The sequence below is a fragment of the Salmo salar genome, chromosome ssa18 (assembly GCF_905237065.1).
Source record: "Salmo salar chromosome ssa18, Ssal_v3.1, whole genome shotgun sequence".
Classification (NCBI taxonomy): Eukaryota; Metazoa; Chordata; class Actinopteri; order Salmoniformes; family Salmonidae; genus Salmo; species Salmo salar.
The window spans coordinates 34755831-34778305 of NC_059459.1; the positions used below are offsets into that span (position 1 = coordinate 34755831).

At 45.9% G+C, this 22475-nt stretch overlaps 1 protein-coding gene across 5 annotated transcripts in view; it reads left to right on the plus strand.

Annotated features, from left to right (window-relative positions):
- The first annotated feature begins 5766 nt into the window (after positions 1 to 5766).
- LOC123728800 (ABC transporter G family member 20) overlaps positions 5767 to 22475 on the plus strand; it is an 88781-nt gene continuing 72072 nt past the window's right edge. The window contains exons 1-5 of one of the 5 annotated variants that reach the window (XM_045701779.1): positions 6148 to 6420; positions 6793 to 6962; positions 8940 to 9088; positions 18034 to 18193; positions 20139 to 20293. In XM_045701779.1, the coding sequence (XP_045557735.1) occupies positions 8955 to 9088; positions 18034 to 18193; positions 20139 to 20293 (449 nt within the window). In that variant the 5' untranslated portion in view covers positions 6148 to 6420; positions 6793 to 6962; positions 8940 to 8954. The other 4 variants (XM_045701781.1, XM_045701780.1, XM_045701777.1 and 1 more) reach the window with 4 other exon arrangements.

Genomic DNA, 22475 nt, shown 5'->3' on the forward strand with positions numbered 1-22475 from the left:
ACTGGTCAGGACGTGACAGGTTTAGTTTAGGTTGGAGCCAGAAATGTGGTTTAGTATAGATTGGAACCAGAAATGTGGACTGGAGCCTGGATTTGAGCCTATTTTAAATATTGTTAATTGAGATACGTTAAATACACAATCAAAACTTGGCTTTAGTAAATGTGTGTTGTTTTGAAGCTAATTTCCTGCAATTCTACATAGTGTAACATGACTCATGAGTCACGACATCTTTTGGGTAGATTATTGTATAGTAATATGGATAAGGAAATTAAAGTGTAGACTATTTTCACAAATGTTATTCTGCTAACAAATTATAATGTTTTAAACCAGATTACCAAACCGTACAGAAACCACATTGAACCGCTGCCCCCAGCTGAATCACGATTGACTCCTGATTGGTCAAAGTCACCCACCATTTGATCGATGAATGGGTTCTCAATTTTAGACCAATGAGAGGACGCAAACCGAGTGTGTAGGGAAGCGAAATCTCAATTTGTCATGTTGTAAACCACAGCCCAGTTGATTAAGACGGGAAGATTTCTATCTAAGGTGAAGTGATACAAGACATTATTATTTCATTCATACTGCCTTTACAACCGCAGAGAATACTTTAGATAGCCAACCCCAACTTCGTTCGACTCAAAATGTGGGCGTGCAAGCCTGTTCCTGCTATCTACCTGTTCGTTTAGCCAGGATTTTCCCTTCATCTGACTCCATTAATAGCCCTTGTGTGACGGAGAAGCCAGGACCTCTGCTTGATGCTTTTTCTTACCAGCTACCTCTTCTAGCTAGAGAGAAGTAACGTCAGAGTTGATCAGGAAGAGGAAAGGAAGATGGACGTTACCGACCGTGACGGTGACACACTGCCCAGCCTTGCCATGGCAGCACGCGAGGGGAACATCAGCCGCGTGTTGTAGCTGATCTTGCTTGGCTGCAGTGTGGACAGCCAGGATGACGGTGGCTGGACCGCCCTCCACGAGGCAGCAGCTGCTGGCAACACAGAATGTGTGCAGTGAGCTAACAATTGCTGCTGGTAGGGTTTGACTTCTCTTTGTATCTGTATTGGCTCTAGGCTTGGGCAGTATCCAGATTGTCATGCCATCATACCTACCTTGAGCCATACAGGGTTATTCGGTAATACCGGCACTGAACACAAGGGGTGCTGTTTTTAAACACCACTGATACTCAGTAATCCGTTGGTTAGCACATTTTAAAATCCCATAGAGAACGCTAACGAAATGCTAACGAGTGCTTTGCAAACATTTTACAATCTCAGACCTAAACTATACAAGTATACTAGTAACTAAAAAAATACTACTCAGTTCGCTGCACACACAAAGCAAATATTAGACAGCAAGGCTCTTGATCCAGGAGGGGATTCTCTGATGTTACCAAGCGAATGCTTGATTTTGGAGGAAGCTAAACACTTACACTACACAACCAAAAGTATGTGGACACCTGCTCGTCGAACATTTCATTTCAAAATCATGGGCAATAACGTGAAGTTGGTTACCCTTTGCTGCAACAACAGCCTCCACTCTTCTGGGAAGGCTTTTCCACTAGATGTTGGAACATTGCTGCAGGAACTTGTTTCCAATTAGCCACGAGCATTAGGTGAGGTCTGGCACTGATGTTGGATGATTAGGCCTGGCTCACAGACAGTATTACAATTCAACCTAATGGTTTTCAATGAAGTTGAGGTCAGGGCTCTGTGCAGGCCAGTCAAGTTCTTCCACACTGATCTCGACAAACCATTTATGTATGGACCTCAGGGGCATTGTCATGCTGAAACAGGAAAGGGCCTTTCCCAAACTGTTGACAAAGTTGGAAGCACAGAGTCTAGAATGTCAATCTATGCTGTAGCGTTAAGATTTCCTTCACTGGAACTAAGGGGCCTAGCCTGAACCATGAAAAACAGCCACAGACCATTATTATCCTCCACCAAACTTTACAGTTGGCACTATGCATTGGGGCAGGTAGTGTTCTCCTGGCATCCGCCAAACTCAGATTCGTCTGTCGGACTGCCAGATAGTGAAGCGTGAATCATCTCTCCAGAGAACGCATTTTCACTGCCCAAGAGTCCAATGGCGGCGAGCTTTACACCACTCCAGCCGACACTTGGCATTGCTCATGGTGATCTTAGCCATGTGTGCGGCTGCTCGGCCATGGAAAGACATTTCATGATGCTCCTGATGAACAGTTCTTGTGCTGACGTTGCTTCCAGAGGCAGTTTGGAACTCGGTAGGGAGTGTTGCAACCGAGGACAGACAATTTTTACACCCTACACCAGGGCTGCCCAACCCTCTTCCTGGAGATCTACTGTCCTGTAGGTTTTCAGTCCAACCCTAATTTAGCGCATCTGATTCAGCTAGTTAAGATCTTGTTGAGTAGCTAATTAGTAGAAGCAGGTGTGTTAAGTTAGAGTTGGACTGAAAACCCACAGGATGGTAGATCTCCAGGAAGAGGGTTGAGCAGCCCTGCCCTACACGCTTCAGCACTCAGCGGTCCAGTTCTGTGAGCTTGTGTGGCCTACCACTTCACGGCTGAGCCGTTGTTGCTCCTAGACGTTTCCACTTCACAATAACAACACTTACAGTTGACCGGGGCAGCTCTAGCAGGGCAGAAATTTGACGAACTGACTTGTTGGAAAGGTGGCATCCTATGACGGTGCTACGTTGAAAGTCACTGAGCTCTTCCGTAAGGCCATTCTACTGCCAACGTTTGTCTATGGAGATTGCATGGCTGTGTGCTCGTCAGCAACGGGTGTGGCTGAAATAGCTGAATCCACTAATTTGAAGGGGTGTCCACATACTTTTGTGTGTATATATAGTGTAGCTAGCTAACTAGCAAACCAAATGCACAACTGCAGAGTGTTTAGCACGTTAGACAGTTAACTTAATAGCTATAAGATATTTAGTTCTGAATTCCATAATGTAATTCCATTTAAAATTTTTTTACCAGGTATGTTGACTGAGAACACATTCTCATTTACAGCAACGACCTGGGGAATAGTTACAGGGAAGATGAATGAGCCAATTGGAAGCTGGGGATGATTAGGTGTCCATGATGATATGAGGGCCAGATTGGGAATTTAGCCAGGACACCGAGGTTAACACCCCTACTCTTACAATAAATGCCATTGAATCTTTATTGACCAATTTGTTAAGACCAGAAAAAGAGTGCCTCCTACTGGCCCTCCAAAACAACATCCAGCAGCATCTGGTCTCCCATTAAGTGACCGACCCTGCTTAGCTTCAGAGGCAAGCAGCAGTGGGATGCAGGGTGGCATGCTGCTGGCCTATGCTGCATAACAGTGAGTAAACAAACAGCACATGACTGGGGAAGACTGGTAAGCTTCATAATGAAACATTGTGACAGTTGAAATGAACAACTTGATCTTCTTCATCTCCTAATGTATTGCACAAGTTGACTCCAGGTATTTACTTAAAAAGAAGATACAGATATTCAAATGTTTTAAAATAAACTTCAAATAAATAGTTACGAAGGTATATATATTTTTTAAATCATCCCGGGGATTTTTCCAAATAGCCCGGTATACGGTACACCGCCCGAGCCTACTTGGCACCTGAAAGTGCACCTCAAATGGCTAAAGAGGATCCTCTTTCGATTGGCTCGTTGCAGCAAGCTCTTCCCTTGGTTGCCTTGCCTACGTGAACACTCTGACAGATGCGGGTCAGTCGGCGCTGTACATGGCTGCTCAGAATGTACACCTGGAAGTGGTCCAACTCCTCCTTGAAACAGACGCTGACCCCCAACAAGCCAGCTGACAGCATCTCTATATCCTGTCCTCTATACTCAGGTAACACACACACAACAGAAGGACTTCGTCAACCTTATTAGAAGTTTTACAACAAATGTTATTGGATGGTCTGTGTAGCTGTAGATGCTGGACACACAGAGATGGTGGAGTTGCTGGTCCGGGAAGGGGCAGAGGTCAACGGAACATACACAAGACACTATGGCTCCAAGAGATCCTGCCTTCATCAGGCTGCTCTTAAGGTAAACAGACATACACACACACATACAGAACAGATATGGTTCTACATTCTGACCTGTTGTGAATCAGAGGAGATGCAGTACATCCTCAAACACAGGGGCATACCCAGACCAGAGCAGCCGAGCAGGAGCCTCTCCAGACCAGAGCAGCCTAGCATGAGCCTCTCCAGACCAGAGCAGCCGAGCAGGAGCCTCTCCAGACCAGAGCAGCCGAGCAGGAGCCTCTCCAGACCAGAGCAGCCGAGCAGGAGCCTCTCCAGACCAGAGCAGCCGAGCAGGAGCCTCTCCAAACCAGAGCAGCCGAATGGGAGCATTCTCACTGGAGAGGAGTTATGTGGACTGTTGTGTGAGGGCCTCAGTCAGTTATTCTATGCTTCCTACTGGCTCCCCCCACTACTGCAGGCAGGACTGGAGCCCTCCCTACTTCTGCATCCAGCATCTAACATGTAAGACACACATTTACTTGCTTATGGTTGTCCATCGTGCCTGTTTCCTTTACTTGTGAGTCTTTTGGTGGCAATGGAGGCCACTCCTGGATTTACAGCTGCAGACAGGCCCTTTGAAGGCTTGGTTAGAGGGGCAGTAGCCCTGTGAAGGCTTTGTTGGAGGGCATAGGGGTAGCCATGTGAAGGCTAATTGGAAGGGCAGCTGTAGCCCTGTGAAGGCTAGGCTGAAGGGCAGGGGTAGCCCTGTGAAGGCTAGGTTGGAGGGCCAGGGGTTGCCCTGTGAAGGCTAGGTTGGAGGGGCAGCCCTGTGAAGGCTTGGTTGAAGAGGCAGGGGTAGCCCTGTGAAGGTTAGGTTGGAGGGGCAGGGGTAGCCCTGTGAAGGCTAGGTTAGAGGGTGTAAGAGTAGCCCTATGAAGGCTTGGTTGGAGGGGCAGGGGTAGCCCTGTGAAGGCTTGGTTGGAGGGGCAGCCATGTGAAGGCTTGGTTGAAGAGGCAGGGGTAGCCCTGTGAAGGTTAGGTTGGAGGGGCAGGGGTAGCCCTGTGAAGGCTAGGTCGGAGGGGCAGGGGTATTCCTGTGATGGCTAGGTTGGAGGGGCAGGGGTATTCCTGTGAAGGCTAGGTTGGAGGGGCAGGGGTATTCCTGTGAAGGCTAGGTTGGAGGGGCAGTGGTAGCCCTGTGAAGGCTAGGTTGGAGGGGCAGGGGTAGCCCTGTGAAGGCTAGGTAACACACAATAACATGGACACATTACATTTTTGTCATTCAGCAGATGCTTTTTAAAGTTACCTATTTTAATTCCAACGTGTGTGTCCTCTCATTCTATCTCTATCTAGAGTGTGTGGCCTCTCTCATCTCGGCAGGCTGCGGGTCAGGGAAGAGTTGGGTTCAGTGGTTCTGATGCCGACCGATGAGGTGCAGCAGCTTCCTCTTCCTTCCCTACTGAAGACATACCTCCGGTTTAGGGGCGGTTTAGACAGGGAAGACCAAAAACGATATAGTTGATGCACACGTTTTTTTTTTAACTCCCATTGGAAAAAGTATGGTCTCATCTGAAATTTTCGGACACAGAATCTTAATTTGGCCTAAGGCTCTTTTCTGTTGATATTATGTAAATGAATTGGCTCTGTTTTGTGTGGTCAGATGTTACTGAACATGTTTATACATTTTTGTACGACTGCCTGTATTGTTTGCATTTGATGCTTGCTAATAAAAAAAAGTATTGGTCTGTTTACAGACACCTTTCCTAGTTCCCCTTCCTTCACGGCCAGTAGATGGAGATAGTAGCCTATTGATTTTAGTGAGGGGCCATCTGCTGGGGGGCTGAGGCTGGATGCATCTCCCGCCAATCGACGACCATGGCCACGGAGGCAGCAGCCGCGGATGATGCTGCGACGACAGGAGGACCGCCCGAATGCACCGAGATGGAGGAGCAGGTATGCAAAGTTTGTAAGCCGGATACGTGGTGGCATTATTTAGTGAGGTATTTTATGGAAGATCTGACAATGCAATGCGGCTAACGCTGATATGTCTATGCTGAAAGAACTCCATAGATAATTAGCATTTCAGAAAAAGCACTATAGGCCCAGTGAACAGGGACATCCTCAGGATGTGGGAAAATATAGTGATGTAATAAAAAGAGACGCGTGTTTGAATTCCGTTCCTGTGGGCATAAAAATTGATTGTCTGGTGCAGAGTGGAAGTGCACTGCGGCGTTTATAAAAGAAGCATTGATTTGAAATGACTTGAAAACGTAGCAGCTGGCTATTACGGCATGTAGCCAACCGCTGGATAAAAATAGCCAGGCACCAACACGCATCACAGGTCATGCATGCATGACGCTTTCGCTGCCGAATTCATGGTCATTTGAAGGCTAAATGCGCTAGTTGAGCAAACCGACAGAGTCCGACATGCTCCGTTTTGGAGGTGCTGTGAAGCGGAAGTTGGCAGGCTCTCTGTAAGGTAGTTTTTCCCTACAAGATGATTGGAGAGCGAAAGATTGTTCTATATTCTGTATCGGATTGTGATTATAGCAGACAGGATAAGGTAGCTTTGGATAAATGCACTGCAGATTCACGAAAGAGCGAACCGGCACCAGTTGGAATGTTATTGCTCCTATAAATGAATTAGCTGTTACGGTTAGAACAGGATATATGGCTGCTCCGTTTATTACGATGGAATCCCGCTGCCATATATAGGCCACCTAAACTGAAGAAAATCATAGGAAGGTGTCGTGGTAGGAGGCTCGTGGTTTGTTTTTCTAGTTTATAATTTGTCTCGCTAATTCTCTGTTAATGTAATTTAGTAGTAGAATAACAGGTGCATTTATTCCAGAGAGAGGATTCTCCCTTCTCGAAACCCAACCTGCTCGACCACGTTACAATATAGCCTTCCTACACTGTTGGCTCGGCAGACTCACACAGGCACAGTGCAGGTGGCTACATTGTGGCTCTTCATCCCCAATAGGCTACTGGACTTCTACTTGACTAGAGGGACTATTTCAGGTGAGTCCCTGTCACAATGTTGGACGAGTTGTTTTCCTAGTTGACTAAATTAAGCCTTCAGCTTGTGTTTTCGTATTTTTATATAGTTTGTGGTTGTCCCTCTTTCAAAGATTAGTTAGGTTAAACGTATGGTACAGTACCGGTATCAGTGAGTATCTGAAATAATAACGACGAATCGGTATGACACTTGTCGTTAGCATCAAATGTAGTCTACCTGGCTTCCATTTTTTTTCTTCATTTTGAGTAATCTGGTGTACACAGTAGTTTACTTCAACATCTTGTTGGTTGGCTCAAATTTTCATTTTTTCCCTTTTTCTTATTTTTATGGAGCTTCTTTAAACGTGAACTGGAGTCTTTAATCTGTTAATATCAAGTATTTCAGATCATTTGCGGTCTGCAATTTGATTAATAAAAACGTTGAACTTCAAGCAGAAAGAATAGAACCATGGACAAATTCCCTTACAGTGAATGAATACGTCTGTCTATGTAGATAGGCTTTATAATGTCTCACTTATCAATATCCTATATTACAATGTTATTACAGTACAACAATGTCCTGGCCATTACTACAACAACAGTACCTTTCTGTACATATGCTGCCATGTGGAATTGTGTCAAAGAAGGTGACCTTGATCAAATGAGTCAGATTACGGAGTGGTTTCCCTATAATCTCATCATGGTGGAATGAAAAATGCTGGATTAAGTGAGGGAGAACGTGTAAGCCAACACAGAGAAAGGGAGAATGAAACAGGGGAAGCCAGGGAAAGGAGGCAGGGATTAAAGATGATTTTGACCCCGTGTGCATCCCAAATGGTACCCTATTCCCTATATAGACCACTATATCCCTATGGGCCTTGGTGAAAAGTAGTGCACTACGTAGGGAATAGGGTGCCAGTCGGGGTTGCTCTACGACCTAGATTCAATGCAGGCCAAGTTACAGGCACGCCACCACCAGACCTGGGTTCATATTCTGTTTTGAAATCTCTCAAATACTTTGAGCGTTTGCTTTAGCCTGCCTGGAGTGCCAGATGGGCAGGGTTTACAGTTGTGGGACTATTCTATTGGTCCCATTAAGCCAGGCAAGATCAATCAAGCACAGAGAAAGCATTTGAAATGATTTTCAAATAATATTTCAACACAGGTCTACTACACAACACAGACACAGATTCATGGCAGCTGTTGCTGAGAAGATGTAATTTAGTTCACTTTCTGTTGTCCGTAATGAGCAGGTCCTTAGTTGGACTGCATCCCAAATGGCATCCTATTTTCCATATAGTGCACTACTTTTGACCAGGGTCCTATATGGGTTCTGGTCAAAGGTAGTGCACTACGTATGGAATATGGTGGTGCCCTTTGTAACGCAGCCTGGTGTGTTTTCCTTGTATGTGTGTTAAGGGAATTTTCAATTCCACTCATGCATTTAATCTTTAACCAATTCCCCTAGGTTTGTAAGACTCTGGGATCACTAATAATTGGGCAAAGTTTCAGATTTTATAAAAAATGTTCAAAGATCTTTATTCATGAGTACACTAAAGTAAAAAATGAGGACTCAGTCCTTTTATAATACACACATACATTCCTATCTTTAGACCACTCCCTTCTCAAACAACCAGTATTTTTCCACTAACCACAAAGAACCATAAAAGTTGTTGCAAAGAAACCCATAAAAGTTTCTGCAAAGGTGGTAGTACACTTGCCCCGTAACCATAGTCGCCGGTTCACGTCCTGCCCCGGCTGTTCTCCCTCAATTGCTAGTAGGGCTGCAACATTCAGGTAACTTTCCCCAAATTCCCAGGTTTTCCTGAAACCCTGGTTGGAGGATTCCTGGATTTCCTGCTTATTCCTTCCTGATTCCATGAGTCTTCTAACTGGGGTTTCTGGAAAACCTGGGAATTTTGGGAAAGAAACCCTAATCACAACGCTGGGCCATAATGCTGTGGGTGATTGATTTTTTTACATTTGTTTTTCTTCGTCCAGTTGGCGGAGGGAAGGATGAAGGCAGACGAGGAAGCTCCCCCCTCCCCGGGACTGGGGGGTTCGGCGATCCGTTGTCGGGAAGTGTGTCGGTCGTACGGTGAACTCAAAGTCCTGAGTAATCTCAACTTGACCGTGCCACAGGGACAGATGTGAGTAAATCACATTTACACTACAACCTTACCCAGTCCTAACCCTAACCTTATACCATGACACTGACCTCAGTAGTGCTTACTGCCCTGTGGGGTATTCAATCAGAAAAGGCTGTCCTGAGTGTCCAGGATAAGTCAAAACACCACTTCACCCCGCAGTAAGACAGAGCATGTTAATATTGCTAATAAGTAATGGACTTACACGTTATTAATATGTAATGGTCTTACATATTATTAATATGTAATGGTCTTACATGTTATTAATATGTAATGGTCTTACATGTTATTAATATGTAATGGTCTTACATGTTATTAATATGTAATGGTCTTTGATGTTATTAATATGTCATGGTCTTACATGTTATTAATATGTAATGGACTTACATGTTATTAATATGTAATGGTCTTACATGTTATTAATATGTAATGGTCTTACATGTTATTAATATGTAATGGTGTTTTTGTCCACACATTGATGATAGCCTAACAGCTGAAATGTTTGTTGCCTCAACAGTAGTGGCTGAATATTGTCCTTTGACAGTCCTTTGACAGTAACAGCTGAATACTTTCTCTTAAGCACAATTCTCTTTCTTATAAAGTATTGTTGTTTCAACATCTCTGTCCCTTAGTAGCAGGTGACGTGAGCTCCACTGACACACAACTCAATTAGATTTGATTTACACAGAGCCTCAGATTCCATTACAAAGGGCCCTGGGTCTGAACCTAGTGAAAAGCTGGAGTAGGGTGACAGGGTGTTAAACACTCAGAGAAGGAGGAGTAGGGTGGTAAACACTCAGAGAAGGAGGAGTAGGGTGGTGAACACTCGGAGAAGGAGGAGTAGGGTGACAGGATGGTAAACACTCAGAGAAGGAGGAGTAGGGTGGTGAACACTCAGAGAAGGAGGAGTAGGGTGACAGGGTGGTAAACACTCAGAGAAGGAGGAGTAGGGTGGTAAACACTCAGAGAAGGAGGAGTAGGGTGACAGGATGGTAAACAGTCAGAGAAGGAGGAGTAGGGTGACAGGGTGGTAAACACTCAGAGAAGGAGGAGTAGGGTGGTGAACACTCAGAGAAGGAGGAGTAGGGTGACAGGGTGGTAAACACTCAGAGAAGGAGGAGTAGGGTGGTAAACACTCAGAGAAGGAGGAGTAGGGTGACAGGGTGGTAAACACTCAGAGAAGGAGGAGTAGGGTGACAGGATGGTAAACACTCAGAGAAGGAGGAGTAGGGTGACATGTGGTAAACACTCAGAGAAGGAGGAGTAGGGTGACAGGGTGGTAAACACTCAGAGAAGGAGGAGTAGGGTGACAGGGTGGTAAACACTCAGAGAAGGAGGAGTAGGGTGGTGAACACTCAGAGAAGGAGGAGTAGGGTGGTGAACACTCAGAGAAGGAGGAGTAGGGTGGTAAACACTCAGAGGAGGAGTAGGGTGACAGGATGGTAAACACTCAGAGAAGGAGGAGTAGGGTGGTAAACACTCAGAAAAGGAGGAGTAGGGTGAGAGGATGGTAAACACTCAGAGAAGGAGGAGTAGGGTGACATGTGGTAAACACTCAGAGAAGGAGGAGTAGGTTGGTGAACACTCAGAGAAGGAGGAGTAGGGTGATAGGGTGGTAAACACTCAGAGAAGGAGGAGTAGGGTGATAGGGTGGTAAACACTCAGAGAAGGAGGAGTAGGGTGACAGGGTGGTAAACACTCAGAGAAGGAGGAGTAGGGTGACAGGGTGGTAAACACTCAGAGAAGGAGGAGTAGGGTGACAGGGTGGTAAACACTCAGAGAAGGAGGAGTAGGGTGACAGGGTGGTAAACACTCAGAGAAGGAGGAGTAGGATGGTGAACACTCAGAGAAGGAGGAGTAGGGTGGTAAACACTCAGAGAAGGAGGAGTAGGGTGACAGGATGGTAAACACTCAGAGAAGGAGGAGTATGGTGACAGGGTGGTAAACACTCAGAGAAGGAGGAGTAGGGTGACAGGGTGGTAAACAGTCAGAGAAGGAGGAGTAGGGTGGTGAACACTCAGAGAAGGAGGAGTAGGGTGACAGGATGGTAAACACTCAGAGAAGGAGGAGTAGGGTGACAGGATGGTAAACACTCAGAGAAGGAGGAGTAGGGTGACAGGATGGTAAACACTCAGAGAAGGAGGAGTAGGGTGACAGGGTGGTAAACACTCAGAGAAGGAGAAGTATGGTGGTGAACACTCAGAGAAGAAGGAGTAGGGTGGTGAACACTCAGAGAAGGAGGAGTAGGGTGGTAAACACTCAGAGGAGGAGTAGGGTGACAGGATGGTAAACACTCAGAGAAGGAGGAGTAGGGTGGTAAACACTCAGAAAAGGAGGAGTAGGGTGAGAGGATGGTAAACACTCAGAGAAGGAGGAGTAGGGTGACATGTGGTAAACACTCAGAGAAGGAGGAGTAGGTTGGTGAACACTCAGAGAAGGAGGAGTAGGGTGATAGGGTGGTAAACACTCAGAGAAGGAGGAGTAGGGTGATAGGGTGGTAAACACTCAGAGAAGGAGGAGTAGGGTGACAGGATGGTAAACACTCAGAGAAGGAGGAGTAGGGTGACAGGGTGGTAAACACTCAGAGAAGGAGGAGTAGGGTGACAGGGTGGTAAACACTCAGAGAAGGAGGAGTAGGATGGTGAACACTCAGAGAAGGAGGAGTAGGGTGGTAAACACTCAGAGAAGGAGGAGTAGGGTGACAGGATGGTAAACACTCAGAGAAGGAGGAGTATGGTGACAGGGTGGTAAACACTCAGAGAAGGAGGAGTAGGGTGACAGGGTGGTAAACAGTCAGAGAAGGAGGAGTAGGGTGGTGAACACTCAGAGAAGGAGGAGTAGGGTGACAGGATGGTAAACACTCAGAGAAGGAGGAGTAGGGTGACAGGATGGTAAACACTCAGAGAAGGAGGAGTAGGGTGACAGGATGGTAAACACTCAGAGAAGGAGGAGTAGGGTGACAGGGTGGTAAACACTCAGAGAAGGAGAAGTATGGTGACAGGGTGGTAAACACTCAGAGAAGGAGGAGTAGGGTGACAGGGTGGTAAACAGTCAGAGAAGGAGGAGTAGGGTGGTGAACACTCAGAGAAGGAGGAGTAGGGTGATAGGGTGGTAAACACTCAGAGAAGGAGGAGTAGGGTGATAGGGTGGTAAACACTCAGAGAAGGAGGAGTAGGGTGACAGGATGGTAAACACTCAGAGAAGGATGAGTAGGGTGACAGGGTGGTAAACACTCAGAGAAGGAGGAGTAGGGTGACAGGATGGTAAACACTCAGAGAAGGAGGAGTAGGGTGACAGGATGGTAAACACTCAGAGAAGGAGGAGTAGGGTGACAGGATGGTAAACACTCAGAGAAGGAGGAGTAGGGTGACAGGATGGTAAACACTCAGAGAAGGAGGAGTAGGGTGACAGGATGGTAAACACTCAGAGAAGGAGGAGTAGGGTGACAGGATGGTAAACACTCAGAGAAGGAGGAGTAGGGTGACAGGGTGGTAAACACTCAGAGAAGGAGGAGTAGGGTGACAGGGTGGTAAACACTCAGAGAAGGAGGAGTAGGGTGACAGGATGGTAAACACTCAGAGAAGGAGGAGTAGGGTGACAGGATGGTAAACACTCAGAGAAGGAGGAGTAGGGTGACAGGGTGGTAAACACTCAGAGAAGGAGGAGTAGGGTGGTGAACACTCAGAGAAGGAGGAGTAGGGTGACAGGGTGGACTGTAGAAAGAAAATAATATAAGAAATAGAGGAAGAAAACCCAGTAAAATAAATATCTACAGTATTTAATGAAGAGCCTCTTGTTGATGTTGAAACTATCTTTCTCTTTCCTCTCTTTCCTCTCTTTCCTCTCTTTCCTCTCTTTCTCTCGCTCTCTGTCACGTCCTGGCCAGTATAAGGTTAATTGTTTTTGTAGTTTGGTCAGGACGTGGCAGAGGGTATTTGTTTTATGTGGTTCGGGGTGGTGTGTTTGTGTAAAGGGTGTTTGATTTAGTATTTCCGGGTTTTTGGTTGATGGTCTATGTGTTTGTATTCTATGGTTAGTCTGGTGTGTGTGTTTCTATGTTTGGTTAATTGGGGTTGGGACTCTCAGTTGAAGGCAGGTGTTGTCTATCTGCCTTTGATTGAGAGTCCCATATATTAGGGTGTGTTTGTGTGTGTGATTTGTGTGTGATTGTTCTGTGTTGAGCTTTGCTTTGCAGACTGTCAGTTTATCGTTCGTTTTCTTGTTTGTTGTTTTTGTATTCGTGTTGATTTCATTAAATGTTCAAAATGAACAACTGCACACCTGCTGCGTATTGGTCTACCTTTTCCGACGATGATTTCGTTATATCGTCAGAAGACGAAGATACTTGTGACACTCTCTTATTCTTTCTGTCTCTATCTGTTTTTGTTTCTCTTTCTCTCTTCCTTTTCTTTCTCTCTGTCCCCTCTATACACACACACACACACACACACACACACACACAAAGACAACTGCTTAATCTGCGTTATTCTGTGAGTTGAGTGGACTTCAAAAGGACAAGAATTTGAGCGAATGTGTTTAAGTTTGTTTACTGAACTCTGCTCGAAGTGAGCTGCATTTGATCTAGCTTGTTTAGTAAAATGACTTATTCATGTTTGCTCAAAACCACACCCATCATTACAATATTTCCCACCATGCTCTTGCAGGTTGATTTTCAGAATTGTTTGTTTCAATACCTGTTTTTTTATGTAGCATACATTTGTTAGTTGATTAGTCTTATGCTACACAAACATAAATAACATAATACATTTTTCTAAACTAATCGTCTCAATAATCAATCTTCCCTACCCCTGCAGTCATTCTCAATGCAGGTTGCGCATTAATTAAAAGTTCCAGTTGTTGGATATCCTTACTCTGGCTGGATTCCAATAGGAATTACACATCACTTTTCAAGACAGCATATTACTTACAGGCTTGATGTGGCATGTAAAACATGAGTTTCAAACAACAGTGTTAGGGTGTTACTTGGCCCTCAATGAAAGGCCTTATGATGTATGGTCATAAAGAGTAGAATTATAAAGATCACATTCACTTGGTGAAGGCTACAGGAATGAAAGCCATTCAACAACCATGTCTCTGTCATTAACAAATACAGTCATGGGTGGTAACTACAATTCACTGGAAAAGGCAAGGCACACTGGGAAATATGCAAATAAGGTAGAATACATTCTCAGATTGAATTGTATGTTTACTGAACCTAAAATGTAAAGTTGAGTGAACATACAATTCAACTTGAGAATTTCTGTAGGGTCAGCCAAAATGTTGAGCAAACTCACAATCCTCTTGCAGCGTTACAAAATTATGTTGAATCAACATTTTTATTTTTAGAGTGCAGTACTGTTATTCTGTGTTGTAATTCTCCACTGGTATGTCACAGTATAATTTGCACTCTGCTTAAAACCTAATGATACTGTCACGGGTGTCGTTGTGTAAAGATGACCAAAACGCAGCGGGAATGTGGATGCTCATCTTTATATTTATTAAATAAAGAGACCACGAAAAAACAACAAAACAAAGAACGGCAGACGACAGTTTTACAGGCTATAACTAGCAGTGCAAAAGACAACTACCCACAAAATCCCCAGGTGAAAACAAGCATCTAATATATGACTCCCAATCAGGAACAACGACGTACAGCTGTTCCTGATCGGGAGCCACACAGACCACACAGAAATAAACAAACTAGAAAACCATAGAAAACCAACACTAGAACATATACTCAAACCCCAGACTACATAAACAGAGGTAAACAGAGCCCTTAGGTGACCAAAAGCCCTATCCGCCTCAGCCGACCACTGCAACCAAACTGGACCCCCCTTTAGCAGTGAGGTAATGGGAGCCGCTACCTGACCAAAACCCCGGATAAACCTCCGGTAGTAATGGGCAAACCCTAGAAACCGCTGCACCTCCTTTACCGTGGTGAGAGTCGGCCACTTACGCATGGCTGAAATGCGGTCACTCCATCTCCACCCCTGAGGTGGAAATGCGGTATCCTAAGAAGGAGACGGACTGCTGGAAGAACAGGCATTTCTCAGCCTTGACATACAGGTCATGCTCCAACAGTCGACCAAGCACCTTGCGCACCAAGGACACATGCTCGGCGCGTGCAGCGGAGTATATCAGAATGTCATCGATATACACCACTACACCCTGCCCGTGCAGGTCCCTGAAAATCTCGTCCACAAAGGCTTGGAAGACTGATGGAGCATTCATCAACCCGTACGGCATGACGAGGTACTCATAATGCCCTGAGGTGGTACTGAACGCTGTCTTCCACTCGTCTCCCTCCCGGATACACACCAGGTTGTAAGCACTCCTGAGATCTAGTTTCGTGAAGAAGCGCGCCCCGTGCATTGACTCAATCGCTGTGGCTATGAGAGGTAGCGGGTAACTGTACTTCACAGTGATCTGGTTTAGGGCTCGATAGTCAATACACGGGCGCAGACCTCCCTCCTTTTTCTTCACAAACAAGAAACTCGAGGAGGCGGGTGAAGTGGAGGACCGAATGTACCCCTGACGCAGAGATTCGGAGACATATGTCTCCATAGCTGCCGTCTCTGCCTGTGACAGGGGATACACGTGACTCCTAGGAAGTGCGGCGTCTACCTGGAGGTTTATCGCACAATCCCCCCGACGATGGGGTGGTAATTGAGTCGCCTTCTTCTTGGAGAAGGCGAGAGCCAAATCGGAATATTCGGGGGGAATGCGCACGGTGGAGACCTGGTCTGGACTTTCCACTGTAGTAGCTTTCCACCGCAACCACCCCGTGAGAGCCCTCCGTTGCCAGGAAACAGTGGGGTTATGACAGACTAACCAGGGTAGGCCTAGCACCACGGGAAACACAGAAGAGTCAGTGAGGGAGAGACTGATTCTCTCCTTGTGACCCCCCCTGCTTCACCGTGCCCAGGAGAGCGGTGGCCTCCCTAATTAACCCTGACCCTATTGGTCGACTGTCTAAGGCGTGAACTGGGAAGGGCATAGCCACTGGAACAATGGGGATCCCTAAACTATGGGTGAATGATCGGTCTATGAAATTCCCAGCTGCGCCTGAATCGACGAGCGCCTTATGCTGGGAATGCGGGAAAAACTCTGGAAAAGTAACATGAAAAACAGGTGTGCATCAGAGGGCTCTGGGTGAGAATGGTGCTGACTCACCTGGGGTGATGCCAGAGTGCCCTGCCTGCTGCCTCTACCCCCAGAGGAACCAATCCGACACCGACCGGCAGTGTGACCTCTGCGGCCACAGATGGTGCACGTGAAGGAACCTCCTCCAGTCTCCCTGAGCGCAGCACCTCCCAGCTCCATAGGTATCAGAGTGGTGGTGCTGGGGGATGGAACCGACAGATCCCGATCTGGACGTCCGCGGGTAGCCAGCAGGTTATCCAGCCGAATGGACGGGTCCACCAGCTGGTCGAAGGTGAGGGTGGTGTCCCTGCAGGCCAACTCCCGACGGACATCCTCGCGTAAACTGCAGCGATAGTGGTCGATCAGGGCCCTGTCGTTCCATCCCGCGCCGGCGGCCAGGGTCCGAAAGTCCATCGCGAACTCCTGGGCGCTCCTTGTCCCCTGCCTCAGGTGGAAGAGACGTTCACCTGCCGCTCTACCCTCGGGCGGGTGGTCGAAGACGGCCCGGAAGCGGCGGGTGAAATCCTCGAAGTGGTCCAGCGCCGCATCTCCTTCTCCCCACACAGCGTTGGCCCACTCCAGAGCTTTCCCCGAGAGGCACGAGATGAGGGCGGACACCCTCTCACGGCCCGAGGGAGCCGGGTGAATGGTTGCCAGGTATAAATCCAGCTGCAGCAGAAAACCTTGGCAGCGTGCGGCCGTCCCATCTTACTCCCTGTGAAGTGCGAGATGAATCCCAGTGGAACCGGGTGCGGAGGGGGTGAGTAGTGGAGACCCCTGTTGTGCTGGTGGGGGCGCTGGAGGGACTCCCTGTCTCTCCTAGCGGTCCATCGTCTGGACGACGCGGTCCATGGCAGCACCGAGATGGTGAAGCATCGCCGCGTGCTCCTGGATGCGCTCCTCGACTCCGCTACCAGGGGTACCATAATTCAGGTGTGGAATTCTGTAAAGGAGTGCGTAACTGGCTGCAGGGAAGTCAGGCGCAGGAGAGCAGAAATGGGTACCAAACGGAGCCCTTTATTGAGGCAAACAAAACACGACACTCAGAAAACTAAACACTCACGGGTTACAATAACCCGGCGCAAACCAGCCTGCAGTACACATACATTTACACATAACAATTGCACACACAGACATGGGGGGAAACAGAGAGTTATATGCAAGACTAGTAATGAGGGAATGCAAACCAGGTGTGCGGGAAACCAAGACAAAACAATTGGAAAATGAAAGGTGGATCTGCGATGGCTAGAAGACCGGTAGCGTCGACCGTCGAATGCCACCCGAACAAGGAGAGGGACAGCCAGTTTCACTGCATTGTTCCCCTCTAATCAGGGACTGTTTTAGACCTGTCCCAGGTCGGTGCAATTAATTATCAGGTAGAACAGAAAACCCGCAGGCTACCGGACCTCGTAGGGTAAGAGTTGAGTACCCCTGCTCTAAACCTTACATAAAGTAGACAATTGGGTTCTTGCATATATAAATTACGTTTAACTTGGATTTCCAGGTGAATCATGTATCGATGTCATTGCAAGTTTTATGTGAGTTACGATTAAGAGTCAGACCATACTGAGTAATACAGATATCAATATTATCATTATATTCTACTGTACTATCATATTATACTATCATACTGTCATATCATACTATGATATACTATCATATACTATCATACTATACTATCATATCATATTATACTATCATACTATACTATCGTATCATACTATCACAGCATACTATCATACTATACTATCATACTGTAGTAATATGTATGATTTAGTGCAAATGTTCTTCCTGTTATCTTTCAGCTACGGCCTGCTGGGTCCGAGTGGGTGTGGGAAGACCACACTGTTGAAATGCATTGTGGGAACACTGAAGATCTCCCGAGGGCACATCAGCGTGTTGGGGAAGCCACCCGCATTTCCTGGACACCAGGTCCCCGGGAGGATGGTGGGGTACATGCCACAGGTAAACTGTTATCTTATAGGTACACAACATACCACAGGTAAACTGTTATCTTATAGGTACACTACATACCACAGGTAAACTGTTATCTTATAGGTACACAACATACCACAGGTAAACTGTTATCTTATAGGTACACTACATACCACAGGTAAACTGTTACCTTAAAGGTACACTACATACCACAGGTAAACTGTTATCTTATAGGTACACTACATACCACAGGTAAACTGTTACCTTATAGGTACACTACATACCACAGGTAAACTGTTATCTTATAGGTACACTACATACCACAGGTAAACTGTTATCTTATAGGTACACTACATACCACAGGTAAATCGATCCATAGATGACGCAATCTCTATCGCAGTCCACACTGCCCTCTCCCACCTGGACAACAGGAACACCTATGTGAGAATGCTGTTCATAGACTACAGCTCAGCGTTCAACACCATAGAGCCCACAAAGCTCATCACTAAGCTCATGACCCTGGGACTGAACACCTCCCTCTGCAACTGGATCCTGGACTTCTTGACGGGCTGCCCCCAGGTGTTGAGGGTAGGTAACAACACATCCGCCACACTGATCCTCAACACGGGGGCCCCTCAGGGGTGCGTGCTCAGTCCTCTCCTGTACTTCCTGTTCACCAACAACTGCGTGGCCGCGCACGACTCCAACACCATCATTAAGTTTGCTGACAACACAACGGTGGTTGGCCTGATCACCGACGACGACGTCAACAAGACAAATGAGCTGATAATGGACTACAGGAAACGGAGTGCCTAGCACGCCCCCATCCACATCGACCGGGGTGTAGTGGAGCGGGTCAAGAGCTTCAATTTCCTCGGTGTCCATATCACTAAGTAATTATTATGGTCCACACACACCAACACAGTCATGAAGAAGGCATGACAACTCCTCTTCCCCCTCAGGAGGCTAAAAATATTTAGCATAGGCCCTCAGATCCTCAAAAAGTTATACAGCTGCACCATTGAGAGCATCTTGACTGGCTGCATCACCGCTTGGTATGTCAACTGCTTGGCATCTGACCCCAAGGCACTACAGAGGGTAGTGCATACAGTCCCAGTACATCCCTGGGGCAGAGCTCCCTGCCATCCAGGACCTCTACACCAGGCGGTGTCAGAGAAAGGCCCTAAAAATTGTAAAAGATTCCAGCCACCCAAGCCATAGACTGTTCTCTCTGCTACCGCACGGCAAGCAGTACCGAAGTCTAGAACCAACAGGACCCTGAACAGCTTCTACCCACAAGCTATAAGACTGCTAGTTAGTTAAATAGTAACCAATAGCTACCCGGACAACCTGCATTGACCCTTTTTGGACTAACTGTTTTGACTCATCACATACGCTGCTGCTACTGTTTATTATCTATCCTGTTGCCTAGTCCCTTTACCGCTACCTATATGTACATATCTTCCTCAATTACCTTGTACATGGACTCGATACTGGTAACCCTGTGTATATAGCAAAGTTATCTTTACTCATTGTGTATTTATTCCTCGTGTTATAATTTTTCTATTTTTCTCTCTGCATTGTTGGGAAGTAGATAAGTAAGTAAGCATTTCACTGTTAGTCTACACCTGTTGTTTACCAAGCATGTGACCAATCAAATTTGATTTGATTTGACAGATGCACAAACGCACCTCAGTTCCAATGGACTCCTAACCTTTAGACACTATGGAAGTGTATTGACATACGACTATAAATACCATGACAACATGATATGTCAACATAACATACTATAGCAAAACACACCATTTTCATTTGTCTCTTAATTTTGTTCTTGTCTATCTTCATTTAAAAATTGTGTAGAAAACGTTTAGTGTTTTTATCTTTCTCACCTTTGTAATAAATGTGCTGTATAAATAAAGTTTGATTTGATATCAACACAACGCATACCATGACATAACATTGTGTTCCTCTTTAGGACCTGGCGTTGTACAACGAGTTTACGATCAGTGACACCCTGACGTTCTTCGGACGGATCCACGGCCTGTCATCTAAGGACACCCAGGCACGCATGGACTTCCTGGTGGACTTCCTGGACCTACCTCAGAAGAGCAAACTAGTCCGAAATCTCAGGTAACATAACCCTACATAGTGGTGAGCCCGTTAAATCCGGCCCACGGTTGGGTTGAATTTATATATATGTATACCAAATGGAAACTATGTATAAATGATAATGATATCTACATCTATAGTCTCTTCACTCTGTCCAGCTTGATAACAGTCATCTATAGTCTCTTCACTCTGTCCAGCTGGTAACAGTCATCTATAGTCTCTACACTCTGTCCAGCTTGATAACAGTCATCTATAGACTCTTCACTCTGTCCAGCTTGATAACAGTCATCTATAGTCTCTTCACTCTGTCCAGCTGGTAACAGTCATCTATAGTCTCTACACTCTGTCCAGCTGGTAACAGTCATCTATAGTCTCTACACTCTGTCCAGCTGGTAACAGTCATCTATAGTCTCTACACTCTGTCCAACTGATAACAGTCATCTATAGTCTCTTCACTCTGTCCAGCTGATAACAGTCATCTATAGTCTCTACACTCTGTCCAGCTGGTAACAGTCATCTATAGTCTCTACACTCTGTCCAGCTGATAACAGTCATCTATAGTCTCTTCACTCTGTCCAGATTGATAACAGTCATCTATAGTCTCTTCTCTCTGTCCAGCTGGTAACAGTCATCTATAGTCTCTACACTCTGTCCAGCTGATAACAGTCATCTATAGTCTCTTCACTCTGTCCAGCTTGATAACAGTCATCTATAGTCTCTTCACTCTGTCCAGCTTGATAACAGTCATCTATAGTCTCTACACTCTGTCCAGCTGGTAACAGTCATCTATAGTCTCTTCACTCTGTCCAGCTTGATAACAGTCATCTATAGTCTCTTCACTCTGTCCAGCTTGCTAACAGTCATCTATAGTCTCTTCACTCTGTCCAGCTGATAACAGTCATCTATAGTCTCTTCACTCTGTCCAGCTTGCTAACAGTCATCTATAGTCTCTACTCTCTGTCCAGCTTGCTAACAGTCATCTATAGTCTCTTCACTCTGTCCAGCTTGATAACAGTCATCTATAGTCTCTTCAGACAATCCAGCTTGATAACAGTCATCTATAGTCTCTTCACTCTGTCCAGCTTGATAACAGTCATCTATAGTCTCTTCACTCAATCCAGCTTGATAACAGTCATCTATAGTCTCTTCACTCTGTCCAACTTGATAACAGTCATCTATAGTCTCTTCACTCTGTCCAGCTTGATAACAGTCATCTATAGTCTCTTCACTCTGTCCAGCTTGATAACAGTCATCTATAGTCTCTTCACTCTGTCCAGCTTGCTAACAGTCATCTGTAGTCTCTTCACTCAATCCAGCTTGATAACAGTCATCTATAGTCTCTTCACTCAATCCAGCTTGATAACAGTCATCTATAGTCTCTTCACTCTGTCCAGCTTGATAACAGTCATCTGTAGTCTCTTCACTCAATCCAGCTTGATAACAGTCATCTATAGTCTCTTCACTCTGTCCAGTTTGATAACAGTCATCTATAGTCTCTTCACTCTGTCCAGCTTGATAGTCATCTATAGTCTCTTCACTCTGTCCAGCTTGATAACAGTCATCTATAGTCTCTTCACTCTGTCCAGCTTGCTAACAGTCATCTGTAGTCTCTTCTCTCTGTCCAGCTGATAACAGTCATCTATAGTCTCTTCACTCTGTCCAGCTTGATAACAGTCATCTATAGTCTCTTCACTCTATCCAGCTGATAACAGTCATCTATAGTCTCTTCACTCTGTCCAGCTGATAACAGTCATCTGTAGTCTCTTCACTCTGTCCAGCTTGCTAACAGTCATCTATAGTCTCTTCACTCTGTCCAGCTTGCTAACAGTCATCTATAGTCTCTTCTCTCTGTCCAGCTTGATAACAGTCATCTATAGCCTCTTCACTCTGTCCAGCTTGATAACAGTAATCTATAGTCTTTTCACTCTGTCCAGCTTGATAACAGTCATCTATAGTCTCTACTCTCTGTCCAGCTTGCTAACAGTCATCTGTAGTCTCTTCACTCTGTCCAGCTTGATAACAGTCATCTGTAGTCTCTTCACTCTGTCCAGCTTGTTAACAGTCATCTGTAGTCTCTTCACTCTGTCCAGCTTGATAACAGTCATCTGTAGTCTCTTCACTCTGTCCAGCTTGCTAACAGTCATCTATAGTCTCTTCACTCTGTCCAGCTTGCTAACAGTTATCTATAGTCTCTTCACTCTGT